Source organism: Pterocles gutturalis, unplaced genomic scaffold (genome assembly GCF_000699245.1).
Source record: "Pterocles gutturalis isolate BGI_N339 unplaced genomic scaffold, ASM69924v1 scaffold8328, whole genome shotgun sequence".
Lineage (NCBI taxonomy): Eukaryota > Metazoa > Chordata > Aves > Pterocliformes > Pteroclidae > Pterocles > Pterocles gutturalis.
The window spans coordinates 4,542-18,751 of NW_010122994.1; the positions used below are offsets into that span (position 1 = coordinate 4,542).

General features: G+C 43.2%; 1 protein-coding gene across 1 annotated transcript in view; it reads left to right on the forward strand.

The window, feature by feature from the left end:
- The window catches only part of ATRN (attractin), a gene marked incomplete at its 3' end in the record, with an annotated part of 40,774 nt that overhangs the window by 3,617 nt on the left and 22,947 nt on the right, over positions 1–14,210 (forward strand). The window contains exons 3-6 of the mRNA XM_010077722.1: positions 1,065–1,178; positions 10,819–10,947; positions 12,645–12,850; positions 13,944–14,112. Coding sequence (XP_010076024.1) covers positions 1,065–1,178; positions 10,819–10,947; positions 12,645–12,850; positions 13,944–14,112 — 618 coding nt within the window. The remainder of the gene's footprint in view (positions 1–1,064; positions 1,179–10,818; positions 10,948–12,644; positions 12,851–13,943; positions 14,113–14,210) is intronic.

Sequence of the window (14,210 nt, forward strand, 5' to 3'; positions counted from 1 at the left end):
TGCTGATGCATCTCACAAGATCAGCCTCTTGATGGTCTTGGCTTCCTAAGTCAACCGAGCGGACTCTTCTTGCCCGGTGGGGTTAACGTCAGGGTGTGCTGGACCTGCTGCGTTCAGGGGGAAGGTATCAGAACTCCTCCCAGGGCTTCCAACTCATTCATTCTCAACTGGTCCCAGGATTTTTCTGTAACACATCTCCAGAAGAATACCGAGCAGCCTGGTTAGCAGTTTTAAGGAATGAGGAGCAGCGAGTGGTTACTGCATCTTGCCAGTCCCAGTAATATTCAGAAACTTTCCTTTTGGAAAAAGTTCAAGCCCCAGGGCCTCCCATTCTATAGAAGATGGGTCTCCTCTGCATTCTCTTGACCTTGTTTTCTCCAGCTCCCAAAGGTGGTGAGCAAAACAAAGAAATTCTCCAGGTAGCATCCACTGAGATGTATTTCCCTCAGGAGGGCCATCCTACAGCACTGCAGAATGAATAAAGTGATGGAAGAAGGATTTCTGCCAGCTTCTGGGCAAGTAAATAATGTCAGGCCATCGTAAATACATCAATCTGCAGAAAATCCCTTGAAGAAGAAAAAGAGCTCTGGTTAGTTCCCTGATGGTGGCTGTGATTCTCCATAGAATCGTCTCGGTTGGAAAAAGCCTTTCAAATCATTGAGTCCAACCCTAAACCTCATGCTGCCAAGCTGACCACTAAACCATGTCCCCAAGTGCCACATCTACACAATCCACATCTTGTCCGCGTGGATTTTCCGTGCTTACCCCTGCACAGCCCTTCATTAGGGGAGTCAGTGCTGGGAAAGAGGAGAGGGTGGCTGTGCCGGCTCTTCAATGTCTGCTGTTGTTGGTGCAGCAACAGTTAAGGACACAGGTTTTTTGATCATAAAGAATCTGTTTCTTAATACCAGAGGAGCGTGCACACCAAAAAAATAAAACCACAGCATGTTTGAGGCATTTACAGTGACACTAAGTCACTTAGTTTTGTTTAGAGGAGAGCTTGCTGGAGGGACTTTGTCAAGTGGCTAATTACAAAACTTTTTTTTTTAATTTTTTTTTTACAGGCCAAACACAATCCTCAGGCTTCGGTTCAATCACTTTGCCACAGAGTGCAGTTGGGACCACTTGTACGTGTACGATGGGGATTCAATTTACGCTCCCTTACTGGCAGCTTTTAGGTAAGTTCCCCTTTGTAAGAATTTTAACTACGCAATGATCTGTTTCTTTAACTTGGAGCCTGACTCAAATGTGGTTTCTAAATATACAATACTGCCCATACAGCACATATAGCAAGTGTCTTTTTGTGCAGCCATTGTCAGCATGAACAATTCAGGAGTTGTTTTTGCTTTTACAATGAACAGATCACGTTACTACACTGTAGTATCTAAGTATTATGTTTTCTTTTCCAAATCCTGATTATTTGAGGGACAAAAAAAATTATTGTCATCTGGTTGAGCTTGAGATGATTTGGTATGCAGGCTCCTTCTCAAGTAGAAAAGTGCCTCATTTGTCATTTTTGTAGATTATTTAAGTTTAACTCATGGCACGTCAATGCTGACAGAAGGCAAAAGCCAAGTAATCAACATTGCAAATGTATAGGTCTTGTAGAAATATGTGTATCCTTAAATTTTTGAACTTTGGAACGTGTTCAGAAACAACAGGAGTGGGTCAGAGAACCTTGTAAAAACACGTGTAAAAATATCTATTTTTCTGATGGCTGACTGGTATTTGGCTCATCTTGTCTGTGGTGAGAGACTAATTTGTGGATCCTGGTTAACAGTTGACATTTCACGAAGAGACCTAAATATAACTTGTGCATTTATATATTTTAGTCTTGCAGTGACAAGCATCCCCTTATGTTTTCTATTCTTTTAGCTGAAATGAGAAAAATAATCCCAAGTTGTGTATGGAAAAACTAGTAGTTCCCTTTGGACTCTGCTTGTTCCAAGTAGCTGATTAACTATTTCCTGAATTAACCTTCTGCTGGGCTTCCTTTCATTTGTGAAATGAAGTTCTAAAAATACTTTGTTCTAAAAAATCCTTGTAACCTCTATGAGAGAAGAGAAAATTGAACAAAAAAATTGCTGAAAAAATGAGAAGCACTGCATGTTTTTTTTGGTCTTCAGCTGAGAATGCAGAGTTGTTTTGTAGCGAAAGGATGCTTCCTGTAAACCTTCAGACTAACCTGAGGTCAGAACAGGACACCCACATGAATTATCATGTTATTCTCACCTCCTTTGAAGAAGAAACTTTCTCTCTTCTAAAAACTTCCCAAAAGCTGGCATCACAACCTGGCATCACGTGCTGGATTGATAATGCAGGAAGAGGAGGAAATGTCATCTTGACTCATAGTCTATTTGCTCTCATCGAGCTCATTTTTAATACGCTGATGAAAAGGTGAAATGCTCATGATTTGTGCCTGCAGTTTCGTGTGTGTTTTCCCAAAATTAATAGGCTTTTTAAATTGAGGTTATAAGTAGTTCACAGCATTAACAATTACGGCTCAGACTTGACAATCATCTGTAAATCACTGGGAAGTCTGTGCCTGGGGACAAGCAAGCCTGAGCTTAACACAATAACATTTGAGAGGTAGGAAAAAAATTCAATTATTTTTTTAATTGCTTCTTGAGATGACATTTGAATTTCATCTTCATTAGCAGTGAGCTATGTTGTTCAGTAACCCAAGTTCAGGAAATAGCAGATGCTTCTAATTTTGATGAAGTGCAAAAAGCATCTGTTGAAAAATACCTTTCTCTGATCCAAAAATAAATGCACTAGAATTTTTCAAGAGCAGTGTTTGTATTTTATCTCTTCTCTTGGCTTAGATTAAATTTTAATATTATCCATTACCATATTTCATTCCTCACTATTTTTGCGCCGTGCCAGGGGATTTGCAAGGTTCAGCTTTGTACGCTTGGACACTGTAAACTTTCGGAGTTTGTTGATAGTCACTGTGAATTCCTCCCTCTCTAAAGCTCAGGTTTTGGCACCTCCCTGGCTTTTGACAGCAGTTGCCGGAGCCCTCATTCCTTCCCTGCTCTCGTCTTGTTCTCTTCACCTTCTGCTGCTCGCTTGTGTTTGTTCACAAGACGGTATTTACCCTGAATATAAGATGATCTTGAAAATCCTCAGCACTGCACTATGGAGAAGCTTTACATTGGTTTTATCAGCTTTTAATTGTGATAAATATTTGCATAATGCAAAGATCTGCACAGCTCAAGTGTCTGTAAACTGTTTACCAAAGTCTGAGTGCCCCCAGGGCGGTCTGGTCCTGTGCATTAAGCTTTTTTCTATTAAGTAGGCTTAAAAATATCTTTGCTGGTTTATATTTGTGATCACAGGCAACATGAGATTGTGGAAATGTGCTGCTTCAAAAATGCAGTAAAAGAGCGTGGAGGAAAGGGAAACCCAGCGTGTTCGCCTGCACAGAATGAAGAAATCTGCAGCAGATAAACTGCGCTCACCATCTGTGAACTTTGCTGGTTGTGTTTTTACCTTTACTCCACGTTAAACATTTACTGGAGCTGCACCTGCACCTTTCTTTTCATTTTGGTGTGGGGGTGTGTGTTTCTTCCTCTCCAAAAACACTCGTTCTTTTGCAAGACCTTTGGCCGTGGCTCTGCACTTGGCGCTGGGGGTGAGACCTTTCCGAAGCTCCTTGTGGTTGCTATCAGGTGCCAAATGGATGGTGGTGGCCGTGCTGACAGGTGGCAGCGCTGTCCCGTGGTCACTTGCTGAGCTGGCTGCTGTGCTGTGCCTCCACGTGAGCTCTCGTGTCCCCAGGAAACAGGAGCAGCTCATCTTCCTTTAGTTACTTGCAGGTGAATATGGCACTGGTACACCCACCCAGGAGTCTAGGCACAGAACGTGGGATGGAAGGGACCCTGGTCTGATCCCTCACTCAAAGCAAAGAGTGGGATCATAGAATCACAGAGTGGTTTGGGTGGGAAGGGACCTTCAAGCCCACCCAGTCCCACCCCCTGCCATGGGCAGGGACACCTCCCACCAGCCCAGGTTGCCCAAAGCCTCGTCCAGCCTGGCCTTGAACCCCTCCAGGGATGGGGCATCCACAGCTTCTCTGGGCACCCTGGGCCACTGCCTCACCCCCCGCACAGGAAAACATTTCTTCCCAATATCTAAGGATGAAGCCCTTGGTCAAGACCTCGCCCAGTCAAGTTGTGAATGTCTCTTGAGGATGGAGATCTCGCTGAGCCTCTGGGTTGGTGGTCCAGCTCTTGACCACCCTCATGGTTAAAAAAAAAAAACAAAAAAAAAATTAAAAAAACTTTTTCTTACATTTAATTAGAACTTCCTTTGCTGGAGTTTGTGTCTGTTGCTTCACGTCCTTTCTCTGTGAATATGTCTGGTGGTATCTCCTCTGCCTTCAACTACCTGAGGAGAGATTACAGCAATTCGGTTTCTGCCCATCTTCACCCATCTCTCCTCTATGCTAAGAAAACCTCGTTCCTTCTGCCTCTCCTTCTACATCATATGGTTGTCCCCCTTCTATTTTTTTTCCTTCTATTCCCTCGAATCTTTGCCAGAAATCATAACCCATGTTGCTGCCATGGGCACACGCAAAGCCTCTCCTTTTGCTTTGTCCTCGGTGCCCTTCCTGCACCAACCTGCAAACCCAGCTTACCCCCACCATGGACTCGTCTCATTGCTTAGAGCAAAGGAGCAGCTGATAACAGCAGGGGGGTTGCTGGCGGGGATTAATTACATGGGGAAAGGTACAAACCATGTTGAGTCACTGCTGTTTGTGTTACGAGAGGATCCAGAGGAGCTAATCAGCATAGAGGTGATGTTACAGACTTCGAGGAGAAAGCCATCCTTGCCTCCGGCACGTGGAGGCAGAGAACGAACTGTGGGTGTACGTGCTCTGAGTAAGAGAGGTGGTGGGTGCCCTGTCCCTGGAAACATTCAAGGTCAGGTTGGATGGGGCTCTGAGCAACCCAGCCTGGTTGGAGATGTCCTTGCTCATGGCAGGGATGTTGGACTAGCTGTCCTTGAAGGTCCCTTCCAGCCCAAACCATGCCACGATTCCTTGACGGATGCCAAGGGAGTGGTTTTTTGCTGTGTTTGCTTCAAACCATGACCTTTGCTCGTGTGCGTAACCAGATTTTTTCTGTATTGATGTTCTCGCCTGCCTCTGCTGGAGCTGGCACTCGGCACATCGTCAGCCGTCACCTCCCCAATCAGGTTTTATTCTGCATCCTGAGATAAGGGACAGGGGATAGGCTGTGTTACGACCCTGTGCTGGGCTGTGTTGCAATACAGTTGTCATACACACTGGGATCATGGAGCCGTCCGGTTGACTTTTTATTCTAGCAGCCTGTTGTCCTGAGTTTTTTTTATTTTGCTCTATTTGTTTTATTTGGATCCAATATAACTTTTAGAGTATGGATTAAAAAACCCCCCAAAAAATAGCATAAAGTGAGGAGCAAATGTATTTGGGCTTTTGCTGGAAATTTACCTGCTGGGTGATGTTCCCTTCTTTATATTTACTTGTGTGCCTGAGAGTGAGCCAACTGCTCCTTTGAATGGCTGGGAATTGATTCATCCCAATGGCTTGGTGGTGGCAAGTCAGATTGCTTACAGAATGGAAATGCCTTGTGTCAAAATCACTTTTGTTCACTAAACCTGTAATCCCCTCCCAAAACACCAAATCGATTTGATGAGATGGACAAATAGAATTTCTCTTTTGGGGTTTTGAAAAGATGAAGCCTCTGAGTTAAATTGAGACCTTTAAAGGAAAGTTTCTTCAGTTCTCCACTTTCTCGGTTGTTTGCAGTGGATTGAAGAATAAGATTTAGATTTTTTTTTTCATTAATCAATATACCCTGTACTGAGCTTCACAGGTATTAAACAGGCAACAGAATTTAGGTTTTAAAAAATGAAAAAGCATTTTCACCATGGCCCCTAGCATGGTCTGTCTCTCCAGGACTAGATACTAACAGGATTTTTTAACTTTATAATTCTTCACTGTAATGGCAAAAGAGGTGCTATTTCTTGGCTTTCCAGTCCATGTCCTCTTGAAATTTGGCTTTTAGAGTCACACTCACCGTGTGACGTAGTCTTTAAAAAGTACAGAATCGCTCATGAGGCACATCTTAATGTGTTCATGGTTTGAACATTTTTGATTATTTTTGGCATTGATTTCTTTTTAGTCTCTTGGAATTTCTATTTTTAGTGTGTTTATTTTTACTCTTGAAAGCATTTAAAAATTGGAAGCGAATTGTTTTGCATTTCGATAGATGGAGAAGCCAATGTACTATTGATTTTTCAGTACCACCTTTATCCTTTCACTTCTCTGTACTCTGTATTTTCACCTTTTCCTTTCGTGCCTCCCATCTTCTTCCTCTTCGACCCTTTTCTGCTCAGCAGAGCTTCTTACGCTTTTGATCTCAGCCACGTGGGCACATGGTGTCTCGGGAGAAAATGATGAATCCACCATCACCGTGATGCCTGCATAGCAAATCGAGGAAAAATAATAGAGAACGTGTGCTACATTTTAAATAATTCCCATTTTTCTATGGTGTAGGGGAGAGAGTGAGGCAGGAGATGGAGAAGCTGGGTCTCCTGGATATTTTTTTGCCACTCTGCCCCTGACTCTGCAAATCCAGCGGACAGAAGAGAGAAGTTTTTTCAGGGCAAAGCAGAGGTTTGCCTTTCAGTGTCTAAGCAATGGTGTCATTGGGCAGCTTAGCTGAGTAGGAGTATTTATTTGCTTTGGAGTAGTGATTATTGCGAAATGTTTTGAAACCTTCAAAAAAGAAATAGAAGCGGTACATTGTGAAATAGGCTCATCTCGGCCAGAGTCGAGTCTCGCAGAGATTCTGGATTGTCGTTTAAAGGAAGTTCTGCATCATCCTTTATTGTTCTGGTTCTGCCTGTTGGATTTTTATTTTTTTTTCACGGCGGATAATATAAATTCTGTTTGTGCTGCTTTATTCAAAATGATGTTCTGTCCACACCCTGTATTTATTTATTTACGGTTTTCAAGGTTTGTCCTTATCACTGTGTTGTGTTGTCTTTCTCGGAAAGAAATTGCAATCTGCCTATTAAGTTTCATCAGGCTGTTTTAAACTTGCGTAGGTGGGATAACATCCTCTTTAGTAGATATACATACGAGTCATCAGAAAAACGTGGAAAGAGAGGAGCCAGCAGGAGGCGTGGTGAGAGCATCTGCTACGGAGGTACCTGCCTTCTTCCCAAACAAATCCCAAAACTGAGATTTCGAAGAGAAAACACATTATCACCCTGTGCTAGTCCGTTTATTAGGAGAGGTTATTAGGGGGGATTTTTGTCTTCTCTTCCTACTGCTATTCACTCTGTGCTTTTATTCCTTGCTGCTGTTGTTCTCTCGCTCCAGGACCTTCCAGTTTGGTTGCCCTGTAATGTCACTGATAAGTGCTGCAAGAATATTACCAAAGAAGAATAAACCAGAAAAAAAGGATTTTTTTTTCCTAAGCTATAGTGTGCCTTACACTGAATTATTTTCAGATGTCTGTTTTCCTGTGGCGGAGACGTACTGTCCTGCAGTTTGCATTATAAAGGAGAACGATGAACCAAATAGCAAGGAGAAGTTTATTGGACTTGTTGTTCTTTGATATTTCAGGAGACAGTCTTTTGGGGGAGATGATCAGAAGTCTCAAATTTTAGAATGAAACAGGCACTTCTTGCCCATGGAGAAAAAGACAGTGAATTTTGCCTTTTAATCCTGTATCCTTGAGATGTGAAAGGAAAAAAAAAAAGGCTTTCTCCCAAGGAACTATTTATTGAGCTAGATGTCTGCAAAAGTGCCGGAGCTGTTTAGCCAAAAACACGGGATCAGGTTGCTGTGTTTTTATGGCATGTTGATAAAATAAAGGGTATGTTTTTGTCCACAGTAAGACTTGTTGTGCAGGAAGCTGTTGGACAGTTTGCAGATTTATCCTGCTGTAGGTGACAAGTTCGTCTGATACTCGGTGTGAACACTCCTGACATCTCTAGCTTTTGGAAAGGATCACTGGGCATCTGTGTTATTCTTCGAGCGCACCATTGTATTGTATCGCGGGGACAGAAAATTCAGGTCACGAGAAACTGCTTTACAGGGGATGTGAATGGGTTGCTGTGGAAAGCCGGGAGCGTTTTCCTCGGGTGTAGAAACTCATTTACCCTATCCTGGGAATGCCTTCAGATGCATTTGCTTTTTCTGCTTTGAATAGATCTGAAAAGAGGAAAAGTAAGTTCTTTTCAATGGGGGGAAAAAATTCTTTTCAGCCTTGCCTTTTAGTCGATGATGCCCTGGGATATTCAGAAGTCACAGGGCACGGAACGAGGCTCGGCTGCTTTCCCGGGAGAGCCACTGCCTCCCCGCAGCGGCCGGAGCTGCCTTCGGTTCCCTGCCCGACACGCTCCGCTCTGCGGTTTGGGGTCTCTGCTGGTCAAAAAGCTTTGACTTAACCTTCGAAAGAGGACTGAGGCTGGGGCAAAGATGGTTCTCTATAAGAAAATAACAGCTGGCTATGAATAGGTGGTGGGAGACAATGCGCTTCGCTTAGATAAAGGCTTTTAAAAATAACTTAAATTCAATAGACTTCAAACTTATGCTTCCTCTTACATCTTTTGTAGGAGGGGAGGAATTGACTTCTTTGGTTTGTTGCTGTCAGGCTTCTGTTAAAAGAAGAATAAATATTTCCCTTCAGATACAAACCATTTCGTGCAGTAGGTTGTACTCTTTTCAGGAGATATTTAGTCTCCTTTCCAGCTGACTCCAGGTATTTTGGCAGGTCACTGTATAAATCTGTACTGTGTCCAACCTTGACTGCTGTAAATAGTCTTGCCCACCATCCAGCTAAGAGGCTGGAGGATTGCTGTAGTTTTACCCTGGCTGGTAGCCAACACCACGCAGCCGCTCACTCACCCTCCTGGGGATGGGGGAGAGAATTAAAGGGGTGAAGGGAAAAAAAGACTTGTGGGTTGGGATAAGAACAATTTAATAACTAACCTATCAAAGTATTGGAAATCATAATGGTAAAAGTAATGATGATAGTAGTGTATATAAATGAGTGACACACAGTGACACTGCTCAACACCCGATGACCAAGTCTCAGCCCTTTCCCAGCTAATGATCCCAGAGCAGGGAGAGTCCCAAAACCTGAATCCTGGAATGGAGATAAGAGCCCGAGTGTCTGAGACCGAGAGCCGACCGAGAGAGGGAGATGATCCTGGGAGAGGGACCACCTGGAGCAAGATGTCCCAGAAAGAGAGAGAACTTCTGGACAGCTCCTCACCTCTCTCCTGGCCATGCCGTGCATGGGATGGAACAGACCATCGGCCAGTTTGGTCTCAGTCCTAACCCTGAGGTCGAATCCTGGGCTGGTCACTGGGGCTGTGCTCCCTCCCAGCTCCTCCTGCCCCTGCAGACACGGGCACAGCAGAGAAGCTGGAAAGTCCTTGACTGTCCTGGCAGCAGCTCTGCCCATCAGTGTGTGATCAGCTTCTCCTCAGCACAAACCCCAACACAGCCTCACACCAGCTGCTGGGAAGAACCTTCACTCTGTCCCAGCCCAAACCAGGACAAGGATGTGACAGAACCTGGAAGGGTGCAGAGAAACAGCCAGAGGGGACCAGAAGCAGTGGAGCAATGGATGGGGTGGGAGCAGTGAGCGTGGCAGCCTTTTGGGACAGAAAAGACAAGAAGTGTGGGTGTGATGAGTCAGATGGAGCTTTACAAAAGAGCCATTGTCAGGAAGATGGTGAGTAAGGGTGATAGCACTTCTCATAGAGAAGGAGCCCAGAGGCATCGGTGGATGATCAAGCAGGAGATGTAAAACAAATGTAGAAGTCCTTTGTTGACCTCCCTGCTGCAGATTTTCCAGGTGAAAAGGATATAAATGGTTGAGAAAGGAGTTAGCTGTAAACATGGATGAATAGTTTATTGCCCTTGGGTGCATTCTGCAGGTCAAAGCAGCTGCACTCTGGGTTTTTGAAGCTGGCTAACACATCGCCAGAATGTTCCGTCTTTGCTTTATTTGTCACAGTCTTTCCCAAGCATTTGCTGTAGCTCGTAGTCAGGAGGAAATACTGGGCTCTGCGGACTTTTAGTTTGGGCTTGATGCTCTTGCGACGCAGTAATTTCTGTTTTCAAACATGCCACCTTGTTTTAGGAATGGGTCCTGTTTAAATCGTGGTGGAATAATAAGGGATGGAAATTAGGGTTTTGATAATAATAACTGGAATTCTAGACAGCTTCAGGCGTACTCAGGTTAAACACTTCTAATATCCATTTGTATTTCAAAAGAGCCAAGTTGATTATTTCAGGGTTTTCTCTTTGCATTCCTTTCTGCAGCCGTTCCTTTTCGTAGACCAAAGTCGTGCAAGTCGAGGGCAGCAGCTACTCTCGATAGCCTCGGTGTCCTACCCTGTGTGCGTTCCTTGGTCACTGGGTTGCAGATCATTAAGCCAAGCAAGGGGGCTTAATAAACTGCTCCCTGAAGAATGTGGGTTTAGCTTTCGAGGGGGTCTTGAGGGTTCTTACGCCTTTGAGAATGGGGTTGTTTTGAGGGTTGGTTGAGTATGGATACTCACAGTGTCGAGACATTTTCTTTTGAGTATCTAAGGAATTCTGCTGAAGAAAGACAATCTGCAAACACTCGGGGAAAATGATGATGATGCAAATTTACTATGCTTCCAATAGCTGCAAATAAATACCTTGTGTTTCAATTGTTTTAGTAATACCAATGCATTTGCTCTTGTTGCTTTGCTCCCTTTTATTTCACTCCTAACATTGTGTTTGTTTTTGTTTTTTTTTTTTTTTTTTTTTTTTTTCAGTGGTCTTATTGTTCCTGAGAAAGACAGCAATGAAACAGTACCAGAAGTTGTAGCTACTTCTGGGTATGCCCTTCTGCATTTCTTCAGTGACGCTGCCTATAATTTAACGGGGTTTAACATCACGTATAAGTAAGTAGCACCACCCCAGAGCGATGTTGCAGGTTGAGCAAAAGGAGGTTTCCTCTTTTATGAGTTTTGTCTTAAAATAAGCAATTGCCATCGAAGCATGTCATTATGAGTAGATACTTGAATTTAGATTTTTATCTTTATTATACCCTTGCAACAGCTAATAACTGTAAAGTGCTCAACATTAATTTCACTTGTCAATTGTAAGCGTGGGCAAATGTTTGCTCAAAAAGACATCGTGTTATTTATTTTATGTTACGAGATTTTTTTTGATCGCATTCAGTCAACCAGAATTGATGTATTTTGTGCACGTGTGTGCTCGTTGTGCAGAGGTATTTCTGCACAAACACGCTTTTTCTTAAGCACACAGCTTTCACGTGGGACGCTGGACTGTTCCTACTGTTGAGGATCCTCAAGCTGTTTTCTTTGGGATGCTCTTTTTTTGTTCAGTCCTTGGATAAAATCGCTTAATCTTGGCTCCTGTTTACTCTGGAATGGTTTTATGTTCTTTGTTTCATATTTTATATGATATAGGTGAGGGCTTTCTGTTTGCCAACATATACTTAGTCCTCATTGGTAAGCTTTTTAAAAGTAATTCTAGGATACTCCGTAATTCATCGACTGCTTTTAGAAAGGTTTTGTTTTGAAGAAAGTTATCTCCATGTGGACATACTAGCAGAGATGGAATTTCTTGTTTCTGGCTTTGTGGTTTTTGCTCCTACAGATACAAATTATGTTTGCGCTGCACTGGGGGATTTTAGTTCAGGTATAAGCTGCAGAAGTGCTCACCACTTAAAAAAAAAAAAATCAGCTGCAAAATCCTTGGTCATAACTGACTTTTTGCAGAATAGAAAGTTTTCCTTAAAATGGTGTGCTTAGTTTTTGAATACTGGTATTAGTGCTTCCATCCTTATTAAGCACTTAACTATACAGAGGGTTCTTTGGAAAATGTAGAACATTCAGCACCCCTTGAAGCCTCCGGAAGAAACTGAAGAGCCTTTGTAAAGTTACTAGAAAGACAGGAGCTGAAGCAGTAGCCTTTGGAAGGTCTGGCTGATACCATAAACCATGACACCATCTACCGCCGGCTCTCGGAATTGTACCATTGCAACACAACGGAGACGTTCTCTTGAAGAATAACCTCCTGGCTTTAAGTTCCTTAAGAATATTTCTTTAACTCGCCACTTTCTTAATAATTGCAAACACTTTTCAAATACTGTTTTGTGTTTTGTTTCTTCTGTGTGTTCTAGTTATTAGGTTTCCTCCTGATATTTTTGCAGACAGTAGATAAAAGGCTGTATTTATTTCTCTTCAGTTTAACAGTCTTTATATTTACTACGGGACATAAGTACTTGGCAAACACGTGTGAAATTATGGTCTTGGAGCCAGTGACTCCACCTGTCGCATGACAGTGAGGTTATTGGGTACTAATCCCCATCTGTGAGTTATACTGGTTGATACGCGGGCAAAAACTGGAATTGGGGGAAGAAAAGGGGAAAGAATTTGGATCTTCACTAAGGATGGATCTGGTTTTGTCTCAGCTGTGTTGCAGATGTTATAAAATCAGAAATGATTTAAAACAAGCACATCTTGGGCTTGGGATTCACTCGCCTTACAAATGGCAAAAAATCATATTGATGTAATTTTGGCTTGAAAATCTCTTTTTTTCCTGACAAACCTTTTTTCCCTGATGTTCACAGTTTCGATATGTGTCCCAATAACTGCTCCGGCCGAGGCGAGTGCAAGCTGAATAACAGCAGCGATGCTCTGGAATGTGAATGTGCCAAATACTGGAAGGGAGAAGCTTGTGATATTCCCTACTGCACGGACGATTGCGGGGCGCCCGAGAGAGGGCATTGCAACTTGAATGATACTAAGGCGTGTGTGTGCTTTGCAGGCTGGCAAGGTGAGTCTCCTGGTTCAAACGGATGAGCTCTTCTTCAGAAGTTGCCTTTTTTGTGTATGGCTCTTGCGGTTAATTGGGAATATTTGAGAATGTTCTGCTTGACAACTGTTAGCATTTTGGCTAGGAACAGAGTATCTGATGCTTCCATCTACCTTTTCATATCATTGGTAAAAAATTCTTTTAAAATTCTAACCCAGCTCTGCTGCAAAAACAGACACTTTCTTAGGCGCTCTGGAAAGAGTCAGGGTTAGCAAAATGAGCATCCGAAGGGGAATGCACCCTGTAGCAAGGTTAGCACCTCTGCCTCTCGCATACAGAACCAGCCACAGGGAAGATATTTCAGGGCTTGTGCTCACTGGGAACACCACATCTCCCATGCGGTGCCTCCTGGTGCTTTCCTGGAGTCTGGTTGTGCACTGACAGCAAAGGTGGACTGAGGTTTGCTCTCAGTTTTTAGCCTGCCTCTTCTTTTCCCATTCTTTCATTTCTTTAGCAGGTTAGTGTGCAAGGAAATAAAGGAAAAAAAAGAAAGCTCCAAAATAAACCATAGCAGAATGAGATGGAAGCTGCTCTTCCCCTTTCCTATTCTGAAGCTTTTTTACATCTGGAAATGGTCAGATTGGATGTTGGTTTAAGAGAAGCAGAAATACAAGGGAAAAATAAGAAATGTACAGTTCATAAAAATGTATTGCTGAGAAGGAGAGGAATGAAGAGACAGACAAATAGCTGCAGACCTTTGGGGTTTTACAGATACCCTCTTAGCGTGGGGTGGGCAGGGGTCTGCAGCTGCCCTGCAGTCACAGCAGGGGAGAACAGAGCAGGGTGTCTGCTCTGCATCACTGCTTTGTCTCGTCTGGAACTGCTTTTCAGTTCAGAAAACAATTTGAGATTTGAAGTGTGTGGTTACAGTTGGGAGATTGCACACCAGGTCCATCACAGATTGCTGGCATGGGCAAAGAAATGAGGATCACAGCTTCCACCTGGTACCTGGCCATACACCATCCTTGTCCCCTGTGGTGCAGGGTATTGATCTCTAGCTGAAATAGAGGCTTTGGAAAAAATCAGCTTAATTTTTTAAACCTTATTTTCCCAGGTCCTGGCTGTTCCATTCCTGTTCCTGCAAACCAGTCGTTTTGGACCCGGGAGGAGTACTCTCTTCCAAAACTTCCTAGAGCATCTCACAAAACCGTAATCCACGACAACAAAATGTGGATTGTTGGAGGCTATGTCTTCAATCATTCTGACTCGCAGAAAGTTTTAGCGTGAGTATAAACCTAGAGAATAAAGTCAAAGTGGAGGTACTGAGATTTGAGAATTGTTTTTAGAAAATACCATTCGACGCGCTGTGCTTTGGCTTACA